The sequence below is a fragment of the Fistularia commersonii genome, chromosome 17 (genome assembly GCF_037954325.1).
Source record: "Fistularia commersonii isolate RoL2024-O1a breed Wild chromosome 17, RoL_Fcom_v1.0, whole genome shotgun sequence".
Lineage (NCBI taxonomy): Eukaryota > Metazoa > Chordata > Actinopteri > Syngnathiformes > Fistulariidae > Fistularia > Fistularia commersonii.
This window is the reverse complement of record NC_141300.1, coordinates 1,667,130-1,685,720: the sequence shown is the minus strand read 5'-3', so window position 1 is coordinate 1,685,720 and position 18,591 is coordinate 1,667,130. Positions and strand designations below refer to the sequence as shown.

The 18,591-nt window shown below is 54.3% G+C and overlaps 3 protein-coding genes across 6 annotated transcripts; 1 reads left to right on the top strand and 2 right to left on the bottom strand.

Moving 5' to 3' along the window:
• Positions 1-844: 844 nt before the first annotated feature.
• parp16 (poly (ADP-ribose) polymerase family, member 16) lies at positions 845-6,396 on the bottom strand. 3 transcript variants are annotated; one of them, XM_086162813.1, is made up of 8 exons: positions 6,273-6,396; positions 5,869-5,942; positions 4,861-5,057; positions 2,252-2,389; positions 1,970-2,176; positions 1,729-1,924; positions 1,504-1,648; positions 845-1,412 (listed from the first exon to the last, which is right to left on the bottom strand). In XM_086162813.1, the coding sequence occupies exons 3-8, from the start codon at positions 5,047-5,049 to the stop codon at positions 1,277-1,279; spliced, it is 1,011 nt and encodes a 336-aa protein (XP_086018939.1). In that variant the 5' UTR covers positions 5,050-5,057; positions 5,869-5,942; positions 6,273-6,396; the 3' UTR covers positions 845-1,276. The 3 variants fall into 3 exon arrangements, with proteins under 3 accessions (XP_086018939.1, XP_086018940.1, XP_086018938.1); XM_086162814.1 differs by having other exon boundaries at positions 1,729-1,900; positions 6,273-6,392; XM_086162812.1 differs by having other exon boundaries at positions 1,729-2,176.
• scamp5a (secretory carrier membrane protein 5a) lies at positions 4,518-12,133 on the top strand. The gene is made up of 8 exons (XM_086162817.1): positions 4,518-4,659; positions 6,655-6,840; positions 7,438-7,508; positions 7,588-7,707; positions 7,911-8,067; positions 8,134-8,235; positions 8,517-8,634; positions 9,565-12,133. Exons 3-8 carry the CDS (start codon positions 7,502-7,504, stop codon positions 9,751-9,753), a joined length of 693 nt encoding a protein of 230 aa, XP_086018943.1. The 5' UTR covers positions 4,518-4,659; positions 6,655-6,840; positions 7,438-7,501; the 3' UTR covers positions 9,754-12,133.
• A 527-nt stretch (positions 12,134-12,660) lies between these two features.
• Positions 12,661-18,366, bottom strand: LOC147224674 (ubiquitin-conjugating enzyme E2 Q2-like). 2 transcript variants are annotated; one of them, XM_086163295.1, is made up of 13 exons: positions 18,088-18,366; positions 16,374-16,478; positions 16,175-16,297; positions 16,042-16,098; positions 15,788-15,940; positions 15,625-15,709; positions 15,315-15,375; positions 15,159-15,249; positions 15,024-15,082; positions 14,812-14,860; positions 14,626-14,721; positions 14,126-14,192; positions 12,661-14,049 (listed from the first exon to the last, which is right to left on the bottom strand). In XM_086163295.1, the coding sequence occupies exons 1-13, from the start codon at positions 18,340-18,342 to the stop codon at positions 14,018-14,020; spliced, it is 1,233 nt and encodes a 410-aa protein (XP_086019421.1). In that variant the 5' UTR covers positions 18,343-18,366; the 3' UTR covers positions 12,661-14,017. The 2 variants fall into 2 exon arrangements, with proteins under 2 accessions (XP_086019421.1, XP_086019422.1); XM_086163296.1 differs by having other exon boundaries at positions 15,788-15,937.
• Between the last annotated feature and the right edge of the window lie 225 nt (positions 18,367-18,591).

Below are 18,591 nucleotides of genomic sequence, written 5' to 3'. Positions count from 1 at the left end.
AGCGGCGGCGTGCCGGCAGTCATAACCCCAGGCGGGGCAGGGGGTGGAGAAACACAAAGCTGGGGGGGTTTCCATGTCCCCGAAGGTCGTGGTGGGACCGGGTCTCCTCACCTGGGCTCTGAAGAAGCCTTGTATTCACCTTTGCAGGCTCACCTGAGGAACATCCAAGCCTTATCCTGCTCACCAGGCGGAGGGCTCAGCCAATCACAGCTGGCATCGGGGAGGGAGGCGGGGCTCGACCCGCACAGCTCAGCTGTCAATCATCGGCCCATTCACCCTCCCATTCACACCTGTGGACAGATTAGTCTTCAGTAAACCTGCTTCTGGACCATGGAGAACCTGGAGGGAACCCAGGCGGGAGAAGATGAGAACATCGGGAGAGGAACACGGAGAGTCCACACCGGACTGGAACAGGGGTCCCTCTAGCTCGGAGGAGACAGGACCGACCGCCGGTCAAAAGTGACACCCCACATCTGCTGGACGGAAACGTTGCCTGACTCGAGAGGGAAGGAGGAGGTCCAGAGTGGATCTTCACAGAAGGACATCTGACATCAGACTGTAGGATCAGCGGCAGGTTCGCTGGATGAGGTGAGGTCAGGAGGAGATGTGGAGTGGGTTTAAGGAGGGTGACGTCATCTCCAGGGTGTGGTCTCACCATTTCGCCGTGGCAACTGGACTGGATCGCTTCTCATAACTTTCCTCTCGAGAGAGAGGCGTCTTCAGCCGTGACCTGAGGAAGCCTCTCAGATGGGAGGCGAAACGTCCAGTTGCCACGGTAACACCCCACCGCGACAGTCCGCTCAGGATCTGAGAAGATCTGGTGTCGGTCCAAGAACACGCCATCTTTGTTCCGCTGATGGTTTTTATTGGGCTGCAGTGGACCAGAGTGAGGCGAGTTCCTCGCACCTCCAAACAGTCTACAGTGTCCGCTTGAGAAGATGCAGGTCGCCCGCGGCGGGTGAATGCACCAGCAGAGGTCGCCGACGTGGCGCCGAGCAGAACGGGTCCGTGGAGAAGAAAATATCTTGTCAGGTTTGTCTGACCTCCGGGATGGAGATACTGACGTGGGGATTGGTTACGCGCATATTAATCTTGTTAATAAAGATTAAAACATCCCAGGCCAATTAAACCGGTCAGACCCTTAGAACTTCTGGTTCCTGGAGAAGACTCTCCTTCCAATCACACTACTCGAGGAGGAGGAGGACTCCACGGCGCTCAGACGCATGGAGAGAAGCTCAGCAGGAAGGCACTGCGGCGGACGAACCCCTCCGGACGGTCACCTGAAGAGCCGGTTCCAGGAGGACACGAAGGCGCTGGAGTTGAGGGCTCCGATGAACACCAGCAGCAGAAGGTAGAGGCTCATCATGACGGCAAAGTGGTGCCTGAGGAGCCAGGATGAGCCGCGGGAACTTCTGCGGGGTTGGCAAAATACAAACATAACCTCCATCTGCATCTCCTTGAAGCAGCTCCTCTGTATTTGCCACCAAACCAGAGGTGGTCTACCTGGTCAGATGCTTCCTCTGCGAGTAAACCAGCAGGTACTTGACCCTCAGAAGCTGGTTGTTGGTGACCACGAAGTACTTCTGAGGCACGTCCCCACCCTCGCTGTTCTTGGCCCGAAGGCGCTGGCGGTCAACGATTGCGGAATCTGAAAGCGCGGAGGGGGGAGGGGGTCAGTCGGAGGACAACGATCTGATCCGATCTTCTGCTGGCGGCGTGAGGACCGACCTTTTCTCTTCACCCGACACTTGACGTCCGGGTGATGGATGACCTCACACACGGCCACGCAGCTGAGCAGAGAGCCCAGCAGGCTCTCCTGCCAGCCGCTGCTGTGGGGGCTGTAGAGGACGGCCAGGCTCAGGTCACTGGTGAGGTAGGTTCCTTCTCCAAACACCGAGTTCTGCACACACACACACACGTACAGCTGAGATGTTTGATTCCACGCTCCACATTCAACCCTCCTTCCCACCTTGTTGAGGTGGCAGTGCAGCCCATTGTGAATGATGGAGTGGAAGTTCTCCAGGCGGCTCCCGTGGAAAGCGTAGAAGATGTCTCCGCCCGCCCTCGTCTTCTCGAACCTAGCGTTCATCTGGTCGCAGTACTCCAGCTCAAACAGGAAGTCCGGAGCGGGCGCGGGGACGCGGTCCATTTCCGCCAGGCCGCAAAGTTTGGTGAACTGACGGGGGAACAAATATGCCAGCGTGAAATGGAAGCCGTCTGCCTTTGGGCTTTTCTGCTGCCGGCGACTCACCTCATCCTTCTGGAGCGTCTTGACGGCGAAGCTCTTGGAGGAGAGAATCCAGTGCGACAGAGCCAGATGGCGGTCACCCTGCCCGGGTCGCAGCCGAACCAGCTCCCTGACACCCGGCAGAGACGTCACATCTGCCAACTGGACCATGGAAGATCGTCAGAACCCCCCAGTGCTCAGCCTACATTTCTCCATATGGTTAGCGGTCTGTCGCAAACTGGAACTTTGCTCCCCTTTCTGTCTAAACTCCATTCATGGACGGAGTGAACAACTCTCGTCTGTCCACGGTCCCGCTGTCCGCTGCACCAAATCTCCGTAAATATCTCCTGTCATCTTACGGACGATACTCTCCGTCACCGTATCTCACCCACAAGGACTTCTCCATCTCTGCATGGAGGGTCCACGACACACACACCTCGCTTGTGTTTTTCCATGATTCTCACTGGGCTAGCTTGCGGCTGGCGGCGCGTCCTGCTTTTCTTTAAACGTCACTTCACGGACCGCGTGATGGCGGTGCATGTAGACACAGTGTCCTCTCTGCTAGACATCTACAGGAGTGAGGCTCACGACAACATGGGTTCCTTTCAAACCGAGACAATCAAAGAGCTCGGACAACTTGTCCGCATCTTCTCACCCGGAAAGGAGGTGCCGCGAATGGTGTGCGAGGAAGCAGAAGGTATCTGAGCTAGGCTAGTGGCTAACCCTACATGGCCAGCCATACCATCCATCCTTCTGGCAAACATACAATCCCTGACCAATAAAATGGATCACCTAGGGTTTCTGAGGACAACGAATCAAAATGTGAGTATCTTGTGTGCTTGTCTTCACTGATATGTGGCTAAATGACAACATCCTGGTCTCTGCTGTTCAACTGGATCAGATCATGCATAAACAGAGGAAAGACTAACGGTGGTGGAATCTGTGTTTATATCCAGCACACAGTGGTTATATGCAAACACTGTTCACCACTGGCAGACTTTCTACCTGCCAAGGGAACTCACAGGGGATGTTTACGTCCCTCCCACCTCTAACAGCAGTAACAGGAATGTAGCACTTAGTAAACTGTCCTCAGCCATCAGTGAGCAACAGACAGAAGGATTCCTGGCCTGAGAGCAGCGAGAGCCAACCTGGCACGCGGCATCAGGAAAGCCAAAGGCAAACTAGTGAAGGCACATATCAATTCCAAAGCCTACCCTAGACCCCTACCAGTTTGCAAAACGCAGCACGGGGGATGCAATCTGCTCAGCTCTGCAGCCAGCCCTCACCCTCCTGGACACTAGACTCTTATGCTGCTTCTGGACTTCAGCTCAGCGTTCAACACCAAACTATAACAGCCCGGGCTCAACGACTCCCTCTCTCACTGGCCGCTGGACTTTGGGCTGCATGCTCAGGCTCTTGCTCTTCACCCTGCTGACTAACAACTGAAAACCCACCTACAGCAGAGATCACATGGTGAAGTTTTGGGACACCGGGGCAGGACACAACTCCAGTGGGTCTCATCACTAAGAACGACAAGACCCACTACAGGAAGGAGGTGGATCTTCTAACTTTGTTGTCGACATCATGCACACCTTTAACCGGGGCACCATGGAGAGCATCCTGAGCAGCGGTATCACAGCTGGAAGGATCACGGGCGCCCCACTGGGATGGAAGACCTGCACGCCGCCCAGCTCACCTGTTAAGCATCCTACATTGCACACAACCTGCTCTACCACACTCATCAACAGCTTCATACGTCATACTGAACTCTTTCTCTTCAGCCCCCCCCCCCGTACTGGACTCTGATAACATATCAAAACATTGCCACTTTTTTATTTTTTGCACTACTGCTACTTTGCACTGAGAAAACCACTGTGCTGCTATTGCACCATATACCATTATGGTACCACCTACTGACCTTTGCTCCAACCTGCACACACAAAAAAACAACTTCTGTTGCTACTCTTTCATGCTGTCAAATATCAGTGTGCATCTGCGTGCACATTATACGTCACACCTCATAGTTTAATGTAACCGTGGCCTTCACTGCTAATTTGCGCCAGATTATCATAATCATTTTTATCATTATTATACTGTTCATTTCATGTCACCGTGGGATTGTGAGAAAGGTCTTCTCCATTCCTCTGTACATCCAAGACATGCAGAGAAATTAACAAAGAAGCTGACTTGGAACTTTGAACTTTGAACTTGGTGTTAAACATAACAATCTGCAAGCTGCTGATCAGTCACATGAAAAGCATTCACAATTGCTGTAGTGTTTTAAATCTGCAGGGAAGTCCTGTTCTGTGTCTCACGCAACACGACCGCCACCGGACCGCCTCGTCCCCCTGACCCGGACACAGGAGGTGTGTCTCCCCAAGAACAAATAAGATAAAACCACCACGGGCTCTCAAGACAACGTAAGAAGGCAGGTGTGTACAAACTAGACGGTGCGTAAATGAATCACCATCTCACTTCATCGGCAGATTAAAATCAGCTATGGTTAGAAACGGGGACGACATGAACACAGACAACCGCGTTGCCACGTCTAATCCGGATACCTCCCACATTCTGTGTATGCCACTAGAGTTGTGCGGGTGTTTTCCTTCATCTCCATGCTTCGGGTGTCTCACCAGCTCCTCAAAGCACTTGGCGTCTCCGTCGATGTACCTCGGGGGGAAGGGCCTCAGCAGGGAGTCCCTCTTATAGTTCTGTGCAGCAGCGACAAAGAGGCTGCAGCGGAGGTCTGCCGCCACCGGGTCTCGGTGCAGGCAGGAGCAGACCAGCTCTCGGACCGCCTCGGGCGGCAGCGGCGGCTGCATTCCCAGCTCTGCAGACAAACACACAATATCAACAGAAAGTCCACAGAAGACCCTACCCCTGGAGAATTTAGCCATGAATCAATTAACTGAAAAGTCAGTGCAAACATTGATATCCAAAGAGTTAAGCCAGCTGGCTCCCTTCTAGCTCGAATAAAATGTGTTTGGACCGTTTTCACAGTAGACTGATTTGAAATTAGCCCCTATGCAGACATGTCAATGACTTGTCTGCAGCTCTGCTGTCAGACAGGAAAACAAACATATTGTTGACAGTGGGATCACACGAGTTAAGTATCCTTCAAATGAACAGAGATTGGGGGCTGCGTATCCGTCTATCTTCAAGAGAAGTGTGAGGTTTCAGTGACAAACCCTGTTCTGACCCCAGCTCGTCATCTTGTGTTTGCACTTGTTTGCTAACAGCGACGGATTCCTGGTCAACTCGGCTCATGGAGTTTAGTTGGCTCTTAGCCACGACCAATTCGGAGAATAAATAACGCTATGTAGCGGTATTATGATTGTCTCCTCGCCGCTTCACCTCGATAAATACAACTAAAACCCCGACAAGTCCCGAGAAATATTTTTAATGTGTCCACAGTAGTGTGAAGACGAGCTAGCTGCGAGGCTAGCTTCGGAGCTAGCCGCCGGTGTTGGTGAACTGAGCCACGACAAGTTGACAGCTGTTGATTGATGGCGGAAAGAACACGACACTGTCGGCCCTCTGTTGGTTCCCCGCGGGGAAACAAATTTAAGGACCGCCGGCTCTGTTTTGGTTTCCAACTCCCCGCGACAAACACCGCTTGGTCTGTGTGCGGCGGTTCTTACCTTCAGACCGGCTCAGCTCATAGCCGCGCCGGGCTAGCCGTGCCGGGAGCTTGGGTTGGCGTTGCGTTCATGTCCTGTCAAAAGCGTCGGAAATATCGCCGCTAGTATCCATTTATCTATAGCTTGATCGATCGGTCAATCTATCTGCTGTTACACGTTTAATCAAATGGATAGAAACAACAAAAACCAAGGATCGCTATTAAGAAATTCAGATTGGGACACAAGTGTCAAATGTCTGAATCAAATAATCAAATATCAAGTATCTGTCAAATATTGGGGCAAAAAATACGTCTCTGCCACCAGGGGGCGCTCTGACCACCTGCTTCAACTGTGTTTACTATAGAGTGTGCGTTTTTTTTAACAATTTTATGTTAAATGAATAGATGAGAGCAAAGAATACTAACCCCGGATGTAAAATAATTTGTCAGGCTCAGGATTTAATCCTTAATCCCGGTGTCCAGGCCACATGGAGCCGCGCTCAAGTGACGTAATCTCAAAGATAAAGCCTGAAAATCAATCAATTCAACACCAATACCACCCCCCCAGCCTTAACTCCAATACGAAAAGGCACAAACATGTAAACGCGTGTGTTAACATCCCTGCAGATGTGTGTCTGTGTGTGTGTGTGTCCTTGCAGGAAGCAGCGCAGCCAATCAGACCCCACGGTGCGTGGGGGTGGGGGGGGGCGTGGGGGGGGGCACTGCAGCATCACGAAGCGGGCTGGCTCCGCCGCTCTGTGATTGGTCGAGCTAGACCCGCGACAAATCCCGTGTTTGCATCCCGCAGAAACCATCGGAGCGCCGTGTGCGTACTCTGACGTCACGGCCGTGTCTTCACGTTCACCGTTTGAGGGACACGGTTTCGTCTGCTGCCTCCCGTCCACTCCCCGAAGCCTCCGCACCCCCCGCAGCCTCCATCCATCCTAGGATGCACATCGACCGGACCGCGGGATTCTAGCGACGCGCATAGAAGGTAAAGCGCCGCATTCCCGCCGTGTGAAATCCGAGCCGCGGCCTCGTCGGGGGCCCGCACCGAGCGGCCGGGCTTGCGGGGCCGGGCTTGCGGCTCGACCTCTCCCAGGCGTTCCGGAATGAAGGCGGGCCGAAGGACGCGCCTCCGGCGGCCGAGATCACGAGGCGCGAACGCGGCCGCGCACCGACGTCCCGAGACGTCCCGACCGTCGGTTCCTGCAGTAGGATGCCCTTCATGCCCGCCATCACCGTCCCACCGTCGGGACCGGGGAGCGGCGGTCCGACCGCGGCCCTCTGCAGGGAACAGACACACACACACACACACACACACACTCCAACGTCCACAATCTAATCTGTCAACCGCAGGCTCGTAACACGCCTGAAAATATGAAGGGACGTTGCCACACTGCGCCCCCCCACCCACACCCACACACACACACACACTCGGAGGCGATGCATCACACACCTGTACTGTGTGCTGGTCAACATGTTTGTGTGTGTCAACATAATAAATAGTGATTCATCAGAGGGGGGGAGGTGCTGCAGGAGGGGGGGGGGGCTACCGCCAGGAAAGTAATTGACAGGTGATTTTCTGCAGGTTTGCTTGAAAGGGAGCAACACCGAGACCCTAGCCTTCTGAAGGAGAGCACCCAAGCTCCATCATGGCAGGTAAGACCTCGTCTCCAAGGAGTCTTCAGAACGTGGGATTGCAGGTGCCGGACCTCCATTCTGGTCTTCTTCCTTTCAGAAAACAACTTCCCCCCGCTGCCTCGCTTCATCCCCCTCAAGCCCTGCTTCTACCAAGACTTCAATGAGATCCCGGACCAGCGCCGCACCATGTGCAAGAGGCTCTACTACCTGTGGATCTGTGAGTGCGCCTCCCCAACACACACACACACACACACAGCTTGTTTTACAGTATGCGCAGGGTTTCCTCCTGTTTTACCCCAAACACCATCGGGCCGGTCGGACTGGTTCTGCTGCGAGGCGGAGGTATATCACTTTCCGCGTTTTATTCCGGGCGAACCCAAAGTGGCTGCGCTCTGACTGGCCTTGTTTGGCCTCCCGCAGTGAACAGCGCCACGCTGGCCGTCAATCTGATCGGCTGCCTGGCCTGGATGTGCGGCGGCGGCGGAGCCGCCAACTTCGGCATGGCCATCCTGTGGCTCATCCTCTTCACGCCCTGCTCCTACGTGTGCTGGTTCCGGCCCATCTACAAGGCCTTCAAGTAAGATGCCGTCCCGGTGCGACGCAGCCGCCGGCAGATTCAGGTTCTGACCTCTCTCTTCCTCAGGACCGACAGCTCCTTCAACTTCATGGCGTTCTTCTTCGTCTTCATGGCCCAGGTGGTAATCAGCATCATCCAAACGGTCGGCATCCCGGGCTGGGGAGTATGGTAGGTCCTCTGCGAACGGCGGCCGCTGTCTGTGTGAAGGTTGAGATGGTCGGAGATGTCTGTGAGGTCTCCGATCTGATTTCCTCAAGATCTCCTTCCATCTCCGTATCGCTGGGCCTCATGGTGCGTCGCGGTAGCTCTCCCACCTCTGCTGAGAGGCGAGGTTTAACTGGGAAGACTTCGCTGTCAATCACGGAGACGTCCGACTGTTCGCACCGACAGCACGTGTGGTCAGATGTGTTTGGATCCCGGGGGGAGCTCACTGTGGCGTTTCCCCACAGCGGCTGGCTGGCGACCATCACCTTCTTCAGCACCAACGTGGGCTCGGCCGTGGTCATGCTGATCCCCACTGTCATGTTCACCGCCGTGGCAGTGCTGTCCTTCATCGCCCTCACCAAGGTCACACACACACACACTCCTGACCGCCGCGCAAAACACACTTTCACAGGGACGGAGTTTCGAAGATGTGGATATGTTATATTATAAGGCTATACTTTAAATCCTCCTGTCAGGTTCAACACCAACACAGATAATTTCTGATAAAACAAGATGAAAATATAACTTAAAATATGATTTTCATCAATACCGAACAAATAGAGTAGATATCACAATGTCTTCTCCTCTAGGCTGCTCCCTTCAGGGGGCTCCACAGCCAATCACCTGCCTCCATGTCACCCTCAGCCAATCACAACCACCATCTAACCCTCAGCCAATCATCTGTCTGCATCTAACCTTCAGCAAATCACTAACTTTCCTCTAACCCTCAGCCAATCACCTGCCCACATCTAATCCTCAGCCAATCACCTGCCCCCATGTAAACCTCAGCCAATCACCTGCCTCCAACTTACTCTCTTATCTCACACCAACCAACTTCCTGTCCTCCTTCTCTCCATCCATAAACCTCGTCTCCAGGCCTCCACTCTCAGCATGCTTCGCCCCAGATCTTCTCTGTCACTCCTCTGTCTCCGTCCAAACCATCCCGGTGTGACTTTATCTCCAGAAAATCTTCCATGTGCTGTAACCTTCACATCTTCACCCACGTCCCGATCCATTTTCTCATGGTATCTTCACCCGTCACGTATCCACCATAAGACTAAAAACAATAAAAAGTCAGCTGTGACCTATCCAAGAAGGAGCAGGTACCACCGCGAGCTGTTAGATGTTCATCTCAGGCTCCTCCATGCTACTCTTTGAAGCCCTTTCACAATAAAAGCGGTTCCCCGTCCGTATTTTCTCTAAAATCTTCACCCTCGTCCGCGAAAATGGAGGAAAAGCCACGCGTTTAACCCGGGGATGCGATGATGACTGACCGGTGGTTCTTCTCCACAGGTCCATAACTTCTACCGGGGCAGCGGCGGCAGCCTGGGCAAGGCTCAGGAGGAGTGGGCCACCGGGGCCTGGAAGAACCCCCACGTCCAGCAGGCGGCCCAGCAGGCGGCCATGGGCGCCGCCCAGGGCGCCATGCAGCAGAACCAGTACTCCGCCGCCCCCACCTACAACTATGACAACCCCATGTAGGGCAGGAGGGGGCCGGGTCGCTCCGGGAGCCAGGTGAGGAGGACCGAGGGGTTCCCCATCCACCGGGAGCCGTTCAACATCCACGCCAACCATTCAAGATAGACCCAGACATACTACAATACATTATATAACACACCTTTCTTTCCTTCCGTAAGCCGTTAAAGTCAGGCTTTGGGTTCGATTGCAGTACTCCACAGATAGTTAAAGCTAGATGAAGCCAGCGGAAGCTAGTCGAGGCTAGTCAAAGCTATTGTAAGCTATTTAAAGCTAGTGGAAGCTAGTTAGAGCTAGTGGAAACTAGTTATAGCTATTGGACGCTAGTTGACGCAAGTTAAAGCTAGCTGAAGCTAGTTAAAGCTACCGTAAGCTAGTTGAAGTGAGTTAAAGCTATTGGAAGCTAGTGAAAGCTAGTTCAGGCTAGTTGAAGCTAGTTAAAGCTAGTGGAAGCTAGTTAAAACTATCTGAAGCGAGTGGAAGCTAGTTTTCACAAGTGGAAGGTAGTTGAGGCTAATTAAAGCTATGGGGAGTTAGTTAAAGCGACTGGAAGCTAGTTGAAGCTAGTTAATTCAGTGGAAGCTAGTTAAAGCTATTGAAAGCTAGTTAAAGTTCGTGGAAGCTAGTTGAAGCTGGTTAAATCTAGTTGAAGATAGCAGGGGCATCATCTCTGTAAACATCCGCAGCCGTTGCCGGTTAGCTCTGTGCAGACTGAACTTTAGCAGGACGGGTATGGCTAGGACCAGGAGCTAGCCAGGTCACAAATCAAAATGCACTTCTCATAAACTGTCTCTCAAATCTGTAATCTGAGATGATTCCACCGTTAAAACCTCGTAAAACCACAACATTGCATTTTTACACGTTTATTCATGGGAGGCACGGTGGTGCAGAGGTTACCAACTCCGCCTTCTTGAGTGGAGTCTCCATGTTCTACCCGTGTCTGCATGGGGCTCCTCAGGGTTCTCCAGGTTCCTCCAGCAGTCCAAACACATGCAGGAGGTTCATGGAGATCCTACATTGCGTTTATAAGCGGTCTTTACAGGTGTCGGTCCGTCATTTGGAGGCTAACTGTCCTCCAGTCACTATGCTTTGCTAAGCTAAGCTAAATGGCGGCGCAGATTCTTGAGGGCTGAAAGACCAGGCGGTCTCCCCTCCGCCAACTTTTTTTAAAAAATAAAATCAAGCTTTTTCTCCCAACATATAATAATTGAAACTCCCCCACGTCTTGCCTCCGACTAACTAGCTTAGCCCAGATTTGCTAGGTATTCCCTAATGCGATGAATGTTGGCGTTGATGTTCTCCGGCTCCTCTCAGGAGACACAGGGTCCACCCGTTCTCTCCTCTTCACCCGGCCAGGAGGCAAACGGGTCCGTTTCCCCCCGAAAAAGGTCGGCGCGTCCCTTTAAGCTCCGCCTTCGAAGTGTCGGCTTTTCATCCGGCGTGCAACGGAGGGCCACGGCTCGCGCTCTCAGACATTCCCGTACATTGGAAGGTGATGGAGACGCGGCTTATAAATAAATCATTATTGTTGTAGGTGCTCATGACCATGTATGATGTGATGGATGTCCCTGTAGAAGCTTAAACCTCCACCTCCAGGCCTCCCAGCGTCTCCTTGTGGATGTAGGTGTTTCCCCCAACGACTTGGTGTTTTTATGAGTTTCTTCAATATAGAGAAAGCAGGACATGCTGATGTATCTGTGGGCAGGGAGAGGCTGCCCCCCTCGGCGCCGCCCCGCCCCTCTTCCCAAGGCCTCTGCCTGAAGTCGCCGCAGACGCCTCCGGTTTTGGTCTCCTAAATCGGTGTGAAGCTCTGTGTCTGGACTGCTTGTTACTCGGAAACGTGCGTGGTCTCGTCCGGTCGTGATGGTGTGATATTCGATATTCTGTCCGTTTGACCACCTCCGTGTGTGTGTGTGTGTTTTCTCTGAATGGTGAGCAGATGAGGTTCAAGCACATGGTCGCCGCGTCACTCCACGGCTGCTTATTTTCACCATTACCAAGTCACTGGCGGTCGCTGACATTGGCGTTCTGCAACACAAAACGCCCCCTTTCCCCGTCCGAGCTAGTTTTTGGCCACAATGTGAGTGAGTGACATATTCCAAGATGTTTACCTCCTGTGTGTTGGAGGCCTGGGCTCCCGAGGACCCCCGCCCAGCCCCATTAGCCCCCCTCCCCCCCCAAGTACTGTATGTTGTTGAATATGTATTGCCATGTACTATATATGTAGGTATGAATACCCACTGACTGGACGTTCGGTGAAGTTGCCGTGGTTTCCCTGGGAGGCGGCGTCTCCAGGATGGAAGTCCGGCTGCGAATCCATTTTGGTGTATGACTTTTTTGTATGATTTGGTCCGAACCTGGTGGAAATATTAAACAGTCATCAGTGGTTCCTGTGGGTTTGTCTGCGTCCCTCTGGAAACTTCGTTGTCGTCGGCAGGGACGTTCGGGTCCGAGGGCGTCAGCTTGAGGGGCTAGAATGGATCCAGGCGGAGGTCTGAGAGCTCCACGTCAAGGTGACGACACATCTGCCACAACGGCGTGTCCGTGGATCTACAAGACCCTGGAGGCCGAGCCCTACAGGAGCCAGATGGATTCTACAAGATCGGCACGGCGGATTCTACAAGAGCGGCAGGGGTTGGGCACTTCCTCCTCGCAGCCAGGAGGTCCCTGGTTGGATTCCATCAGGGGACCTTCCAGCGTGGAGTTCCTCCCCCAGTCCAAACACATGCAGAAGGTTCTCTGGAGGCACTGAATGGTTTGCTGTCTATAGATGTTCCACTGTGATGACCACCTCTGGTCCGATCCCAGCTGGGATCTAGTCTAGATGAAGGAGTGAATGGATTCCAGGAGCCAGCATCTTTACCGTGTTCAGGTTCTGCAGCTGAAGGGAAATAAATTACACGCAGACGCCGGTAATCTTAAAATTCTTTATTCGTAAACTTGATGCAAGTTTACAAATTACTGTACACGGTCAAAATATCTTCAAATGGAAAATGGAAACCGAAGCAAGCCAACAGTGCCAGACCTGGTCTGCAGCTGTTAGTGGGGGGCGCCGGGGCGGCGAGATCCAACGTCCTGTTAGAGAAGCGTGCAAGTCTGTAACACTGCAGGACCTTCAAACCTGAATCCTCTCTTGGAGGGGGGTGATGGGGGTGGGGTCACACCAGTGGATGAAGGCTCTGCCTCAGGGTGGAGGGGGAGGTTCTCCTCAAAACTAACTCCATGCACAAGATAACGGTGGTCTCCAAGCGTCGCCAGGCAAATACCAGGGAACGCGGATAGCTCTGGGAGGACTTTCCCCATGACGAGGCAGATGGTTCTGGAGACTCTCCAGAAACCAACTGTGTCGGAGCTTCGCGGAGGAAACACCTCTGCGAACATCTCCCCACAGTAAACCACCGGGTCGGGAATCCGGACCTCCAGGGTGACAAGGGGCGGTGTCTAATAATCCAAGAACTCCCTCCCTGTTAGAATTTGTTACCTGAGTTGCTATTCAAACATATTTTTGCAGATGGCATGAACATCTCACTCCATAAGAGCCTGAATATCTGTGACCGCAACGAGGGTGTGAGGGTGTCTTCTCATCTAGGGTCTGGTGTGCAGGGCGGGGGGAAGAAGCCAGCTCGGCCGAGAAGGTGCAAACCACTACAATCAACGTACGTCCGGAAACACGACAAGAAGCTCAGGCATCACGCACACCTTCACTCTTCGCCATGAGGCCGATGCCAGCACCGCAGCAAACCCCGACCACGGCTCCACGCCACCGCCGCAGGAAATATTTAGAAATAAGGCAAAAAAGAAGCAGCTCTGCTCCGGCGTCAAAAGTCCGGTGCGGTCTAGATGGAGCACCTTGCCGGGGTCCCGGAGGCGGAGCTAAAACCTAACGGAGGCGGGCATCCAAACAACTCACGGCTCACCTGTCGCCCGAGAGATAAAACCATCGGCCCAATACTTCTAAAACAACATCCGTGTACCGGTCAAACCCCCGAAAAGAAAGAGGACAAACAAGCGGCGGCGTGAATCTCCCATGTCCACGGGAGGGAGGGGGAGTCGGGGGAGGGGGCGCTGGAGTCTGGTCGGAGATAAAGCGAAGCCAACCCCCCCGGCCCCGGAGAGGAGGAGGGGGGTGGATGAACAGTTAGAAAGGCCCCTCCGCCTGGGTGGGATCAGCAAGAAGAACGATGAACTCCCAGATCGGCAGGTAGGGGGGACTCTGAAAATGACTCTTTGACCCGCAGACTTGTTCCCAGCTCCAGGCGGCTCCGCCTCCTTACCCGTCCTCCTTGGGGGGCGTGTACCAGCCTGTAGGGAACGCACAGTCGCTGATGCACACCATCACACACCCACCCACAAACCCCTCGCAGACACTCCCACGTACCGTTCTTTTCGTGGATCTGAACCAGGGATTTGTAGGACTGTTGTGCTCTTGCGAGATTGTACTGGTTCTGAAAGACAGGAAATTACATTGCCCTCAGAGGCGGGATCAAATCGATTGTCGGTGCGGACCCAGAGGGTCGGGGAGCGTCCTGCGAGGAGATCTCACTCTGGCTGAACGTTTGGCTCATCCTGCTCGCTGGTGATCACAAAGCTGAAAATCCACGGAGCCAAGTCAAGGTTCCGCTGTCTTTGTGGAGACGCGCCCTGCTGCTAGAAGTGGTGTTGTAGAACAGGTTCCTCCAATTTTACCAGGGGAGGATAAATAAATAAGCCTGAGAATTAATTTTCAACGGCATGGGAGCATGGGCGCCCCCCCTTGGCAGGACAGGGGAGTGTGGCTTCTGTTAAATTGGGGCAGTTACAGAAGTGACCTCCTCACACTGTGGCAAATGAAACACCCCGCTACATGAACAGGAAGCGGATGACCTCTTGCGCCCTCACCTTATTGGCTCCAAACTGCACCCTGGCCTTTCCTTTGACCAGCGTGGCGTTGATCTGCATGATGACAGACTCTATGGAATAGGCACTGCTCCAGCCCTGGAAGACACACAGCGACACAGGCAGCGTGGGTAATCCCACGGGGGCCCCATCGCCCAGCACAACCCCCTGCCGGAGCAACACACACACCTGTTTGGTGAGGAGTTCCATGCACAGGGCCCCCCCTCCGAGAACGTAACTGGAACAAAAGTCAGAGGTCAGGAGGCTCATTGGATTTTACTCTAAACCCTGTCTTGCAGCATCGCGAGCAACAGGTAAGACCCCCCCCCCCCCCCCCCCCATCTCAGCTGTGATTGCTCCAAAGCGGGTGAAGTGTACCTGCGGAGGTGGCGTGTACTCACCCTCCGGAGAGCACAGGTGAGACAACCCGTACAAAAGGTGGGTCGAAGGGAAAATTATCCTGTTGGAGGGGAAAAACAAAACGCGAATTAAGATTCCGTTTTCTTTCTCAAACCAGGCGTGATCTCGGGACTTACTTTATAAGAGAAATTGAGCAGAATGTAGTCTACGCCTTCCTTTTCCTTTAAGACCTGCAGGTCGCTGTGTAACGGACTGTCCGGGTCCACCCTAGAAGAGAGGGGGGCTCAGCACGAGGACACATATGACGTGGGACGGCGGCAAGGTGGACTTACGTCCTTAACTTGATGTGCCAGTCGTACAGACTGTCGTTGACTAGTTCGACTGAATAAATACCTGTGGAGGAATGACACAGACACACACACACACAGACACACACAGACACACACACACACACACACACACACACACACACACAGGTTAGTGATCAGAGCAGTCCCTGCTCCCCTCAGTGGATGTAATACATGTTCGGGCGAGGTTTAAGGACTTTGGCTCGGAGTGTTTCCAGGGACAATTTGCCAGAAAAGCACCTTCTCCTGACACAAGGAGGCATCGAAGCTCCGTTCTGCTGCGGCGCCCGGTTACCTGTCTTGTAACTCTGCGATCTGTAGATCTCCCTGAGTTCCTTCATGAGGCGGTCTGAGGCTTGCACGGAACCGGAGACGGCGCCCTGCGCACAGAGGGGACAGACAGCCGGTGTCAGGACGAGCTCCTACACCCGGAAGATGGCCGGAGAGAGAGCCCTCACATTCAAGTGATCCTGTCTCTGGTTCTTGCGTATCTTCTCCAGGATGGCCAGGTTCTCCTTTTCGATCCCGTCATCCTCCGACTTCTTCCCATCCACTGGCTCCTCCTCTTTCATGTCGTAATGGTCCAGGTCTTGGTCCAGGTCAATGTCCTGCTGTCACAGTCGACAAGTTACCGTCAGACGCGGGTTGCGACGAAGATCTCTGCATTTCTCGACTCAAGATCTCCTCGAAAGCCAGGAAGATTCGTAGGCACCTCTCCCATCTCCTCCTCCTCTTCCTCCTCGGACGTCACCTCATCCGACGGCCCGTGCTGCTCGGGAGAGAAACGACCGGCGTTAACAGGGGAGGGGCGTTTGCGGACCCCCCGCCTCCGCCTTGGCGCTCACCTTTCTGTCTTGCGTGATTGGGCCAGCAGGCAGAGGCTGATCCAGCATCTCCACGTCCGGATGCTGAGGCAGGTTGTAGAGCCGACAGAGGTCGCAGATGAGGCGTTTCAGCTGCTGAAGAAGCTGGAACCGGCGGCAGACGGACAGGTCAAAAACACACGGTTGCAGCCCTTCGCCCTCTCTGGACAAGCACACTCACCAACGTGCTGCCTTTCCTCACGTCCTCCAGGCGCTCCAACACCTCCGCCAGACTGGGATCATCAGAGTCCACGAACCATATTGGGGGTGTGGAGGGGTACGATTCCTGCAGCACAGGGCACAGAGGAGTTAGTGCCCGCTGCCACCCTGTCACCTGAGGTGGTTCAGAAAACAAATATCTGAGGTTCCATGGCGTCCACAGAGTTGCTGAAAGGAGGGCCGACTCCAGGGCACGACTTAGGTCGTTCCTCTTTCTCTGACAGCTGAGCTGAAACCAGACCTGCAGCGCAGGACGCTGCGCCGTTGCAGTCCGATACCCCTGGATGGAGGCCTTCTGAGTGCCACACGTACACCATGGAACCTTCTTGCTGCAATGTGTGCAGCGCACGTTCCTCTAAGAAGGAAATTAGCGGTAGCGTGCAAGCGAGGCGCCGATTCAGAGGGCTGCTTGAAGAGGAAATGGGGGGTGGGGAGATTCTTCAAAATTTAGCCGACAGGCTGCATGGGGACTAGAGAACAGCCCGGATTCGAAGGAGAACAGCAAGGACGTCAAGGAGACACTGGCAGGCCTCTGCTGCCATGATGGGATAGAAGTAGTTTGAAAATGTAAAGTCCAGCTTTGCACGAGAGCTAACCAGGTGTCAATATGACTTGAACGTCTTCACGGAGATCTTCCACGTGCAGGTGTGGGATGTTGGAAGGGACGCCCTTGGAGTCGGGTGGGGAGGATGTGTCAGACCACTGGCGTCAGGATCGCAACATCTGCCTGACCCACAAATGTGCCGCCGCCTCCCGGCAGAAGCTGCCTGACGTGACGGCCACCCATCGTGGACATCAGTTGACTCCGCCGATTGTCCAGGGCGGTTAATACAGATCAATATCAGATTGGTCAGAAGTTGTGTGATGATGGCTGGGTTCCCCCTGAGGGACAGCCCTGGACCCACGGCTTCCTCCTGCTTTCCCTGGTGAGGAAATGCCTCTGAACCTATCACAGATCTACTGTCAGATTTGACATTACACAACACTCCCCACACAGTGGCACTCAATCATGAGATTTGGAGAATATATGATTAAACACACCGAGGGGGGGGGGGGGACTTTGAGCAGGAATCCTTTTACCTGTCGGAGAAAAATCGCAAATTGATGTCTCATACTTGCAACCTTTATCTTGTATGTTTTACCACTACATGTCAGATCGGGTGCATTTTCCTATAACTTTCGGTGGACTTCCCCGCCGCGACGGGATCGGTCTATCGGCTGAAAGCGAGCTCCGCCGCCGTTTCCCCGGGTGACGTCCGGGACGTGTCTTCGCTTTCGCCGGGGATAAAACCTTGTGGAGAGCGGAACCCCGTACTGGGAACAGAACCGGGGGGGATTCAAAGCGGAAACGGGGCGGCAAGCTAACAGTCGAGCTAGCCGCGGCAGGCTAACGGCTGATCCCCACTAGCTTCGACAGGACTCTCGGCCGTCGAGCTAGCCGGGCTAGGCGCCGCCTCCGCCCGCACTCCTCGCCCTTAAAGCGGGCCTGAACTACCACGCCGCGTCGGTTCCGTCAACCCGCAAGGCGGGTTAAAGCGTCGCGGCTCAAGGGAGCCGAATGTCGACGCGGGGCGACTTCGTCCGGAGTTGGCGTCGCACGCCGAACTCGGACCGAACGCGTCGGGCTCCAGAGGTTAGCCGGCGCCGCGGCTAGCCGCTAGCCGGCCCGGACTCACCGTGATGTTGCAGTGGATGATCAGCAGCTTCTCCCCGGTCACGTTGAACTGGCAGCTCAGCTCGTCGGGTTTCCAGTCAATGATACGGAATCGCTCGTGGTTCGTGTCGAAGATGGACTCCAGGAACTTTAGCTCGGCCTTCAGCCCCGACACCGACATCTTTCGCTCATCGCAGAGCGAGCGGGCCGCTGGGAGAGGGGGGAAGTCGGGGCGGAATGCGACCGCGCAGTGGAGCTCCGGCTGCGGATCTCGCATGTTAGCGTGAGAACAACAACAAAGGGGCTGCGCGTCACCGCCGCGCCTGCGCGAACGCGTGTACGCGTGCGTGCGTGCGCGCGTGCGCGCCCCCGTCGACGCACAACTTCGTCCACCTTTGACTGATCCACGTCAAACGGCCGTTGGGGTGACGTGCACTGGGATTTTGTTTTGTGTTTTAGTAGAGCTGCAGGAGATAACATCTGGAGATGAAGTCGGTTTTGTCACGCACGGAGGAGGGATGTGGGC

Excerpts from the sequence above, each read along its gene's own strand:
- parp16 (XM_086162812.1), bottom strand. The coding sequence starts at position 5,049 with ATGCAGCCGCCGCTGCCGCCCGAGGCGGTCCGAGAGCTGGTCTGCTCC. Across the intron at positions 2,390-4,860 it reads CCAAGTGCTTTGAGGAGCTG|TTGGCAGATGTGACGTCTCT; the intron begins GTGAGACACCCG and ends TCCATGGTCCAG. Across the intron at positions 1,649-1,728 it reads GTGTCGGGTGAAGAGAAAAG|ATTCCGCAATCGTTGACCGC; the intron begins GTCGGTCCTCAC and ends CCGCGCTTTCAG.
- scamp5a (XM_086162817.1), top strand. Across the intron at positions 7,708-7,910 it reads GCTCTACTACCTGTGGATCT|TGAACAGCGCCACGCTGGCC; the intron begins GTGAGTGCGCCT and ends GGCCTCCCGCAG. Across the intron at positions 8,236-8,516 it reads ATCCCGGGCTGGGGAGTATG|CGGCTGGCTGGCGACCATCA; the intron begins GTAGGTCCTCTG and ends GTTTCCCCACAG.
- LOC147224674 (XM_086163295.1), bottom strand. The coding sequence starts at position 18,342 with ATGCGAGATCCGCAGCCGGAGCTCCACTGCGCGGTCGCATTCCGCCCC. Across the intron at positions 15,941-16,041 it reads AGGAGGAGGAGATGGGAGAG|CAGGACATTGACCTGGACCA; the intron begins GTGCCTACGAAT and ends CGACTGTGACAG. Across the intron at positions 14,861-15,023 it reads TCACCTGTGCTCTCCGGAGG|TTACGTTCTCGGAGGGGGGG; the intron begins GTGAGTACACGC and ends CTTTTGTTCCAG.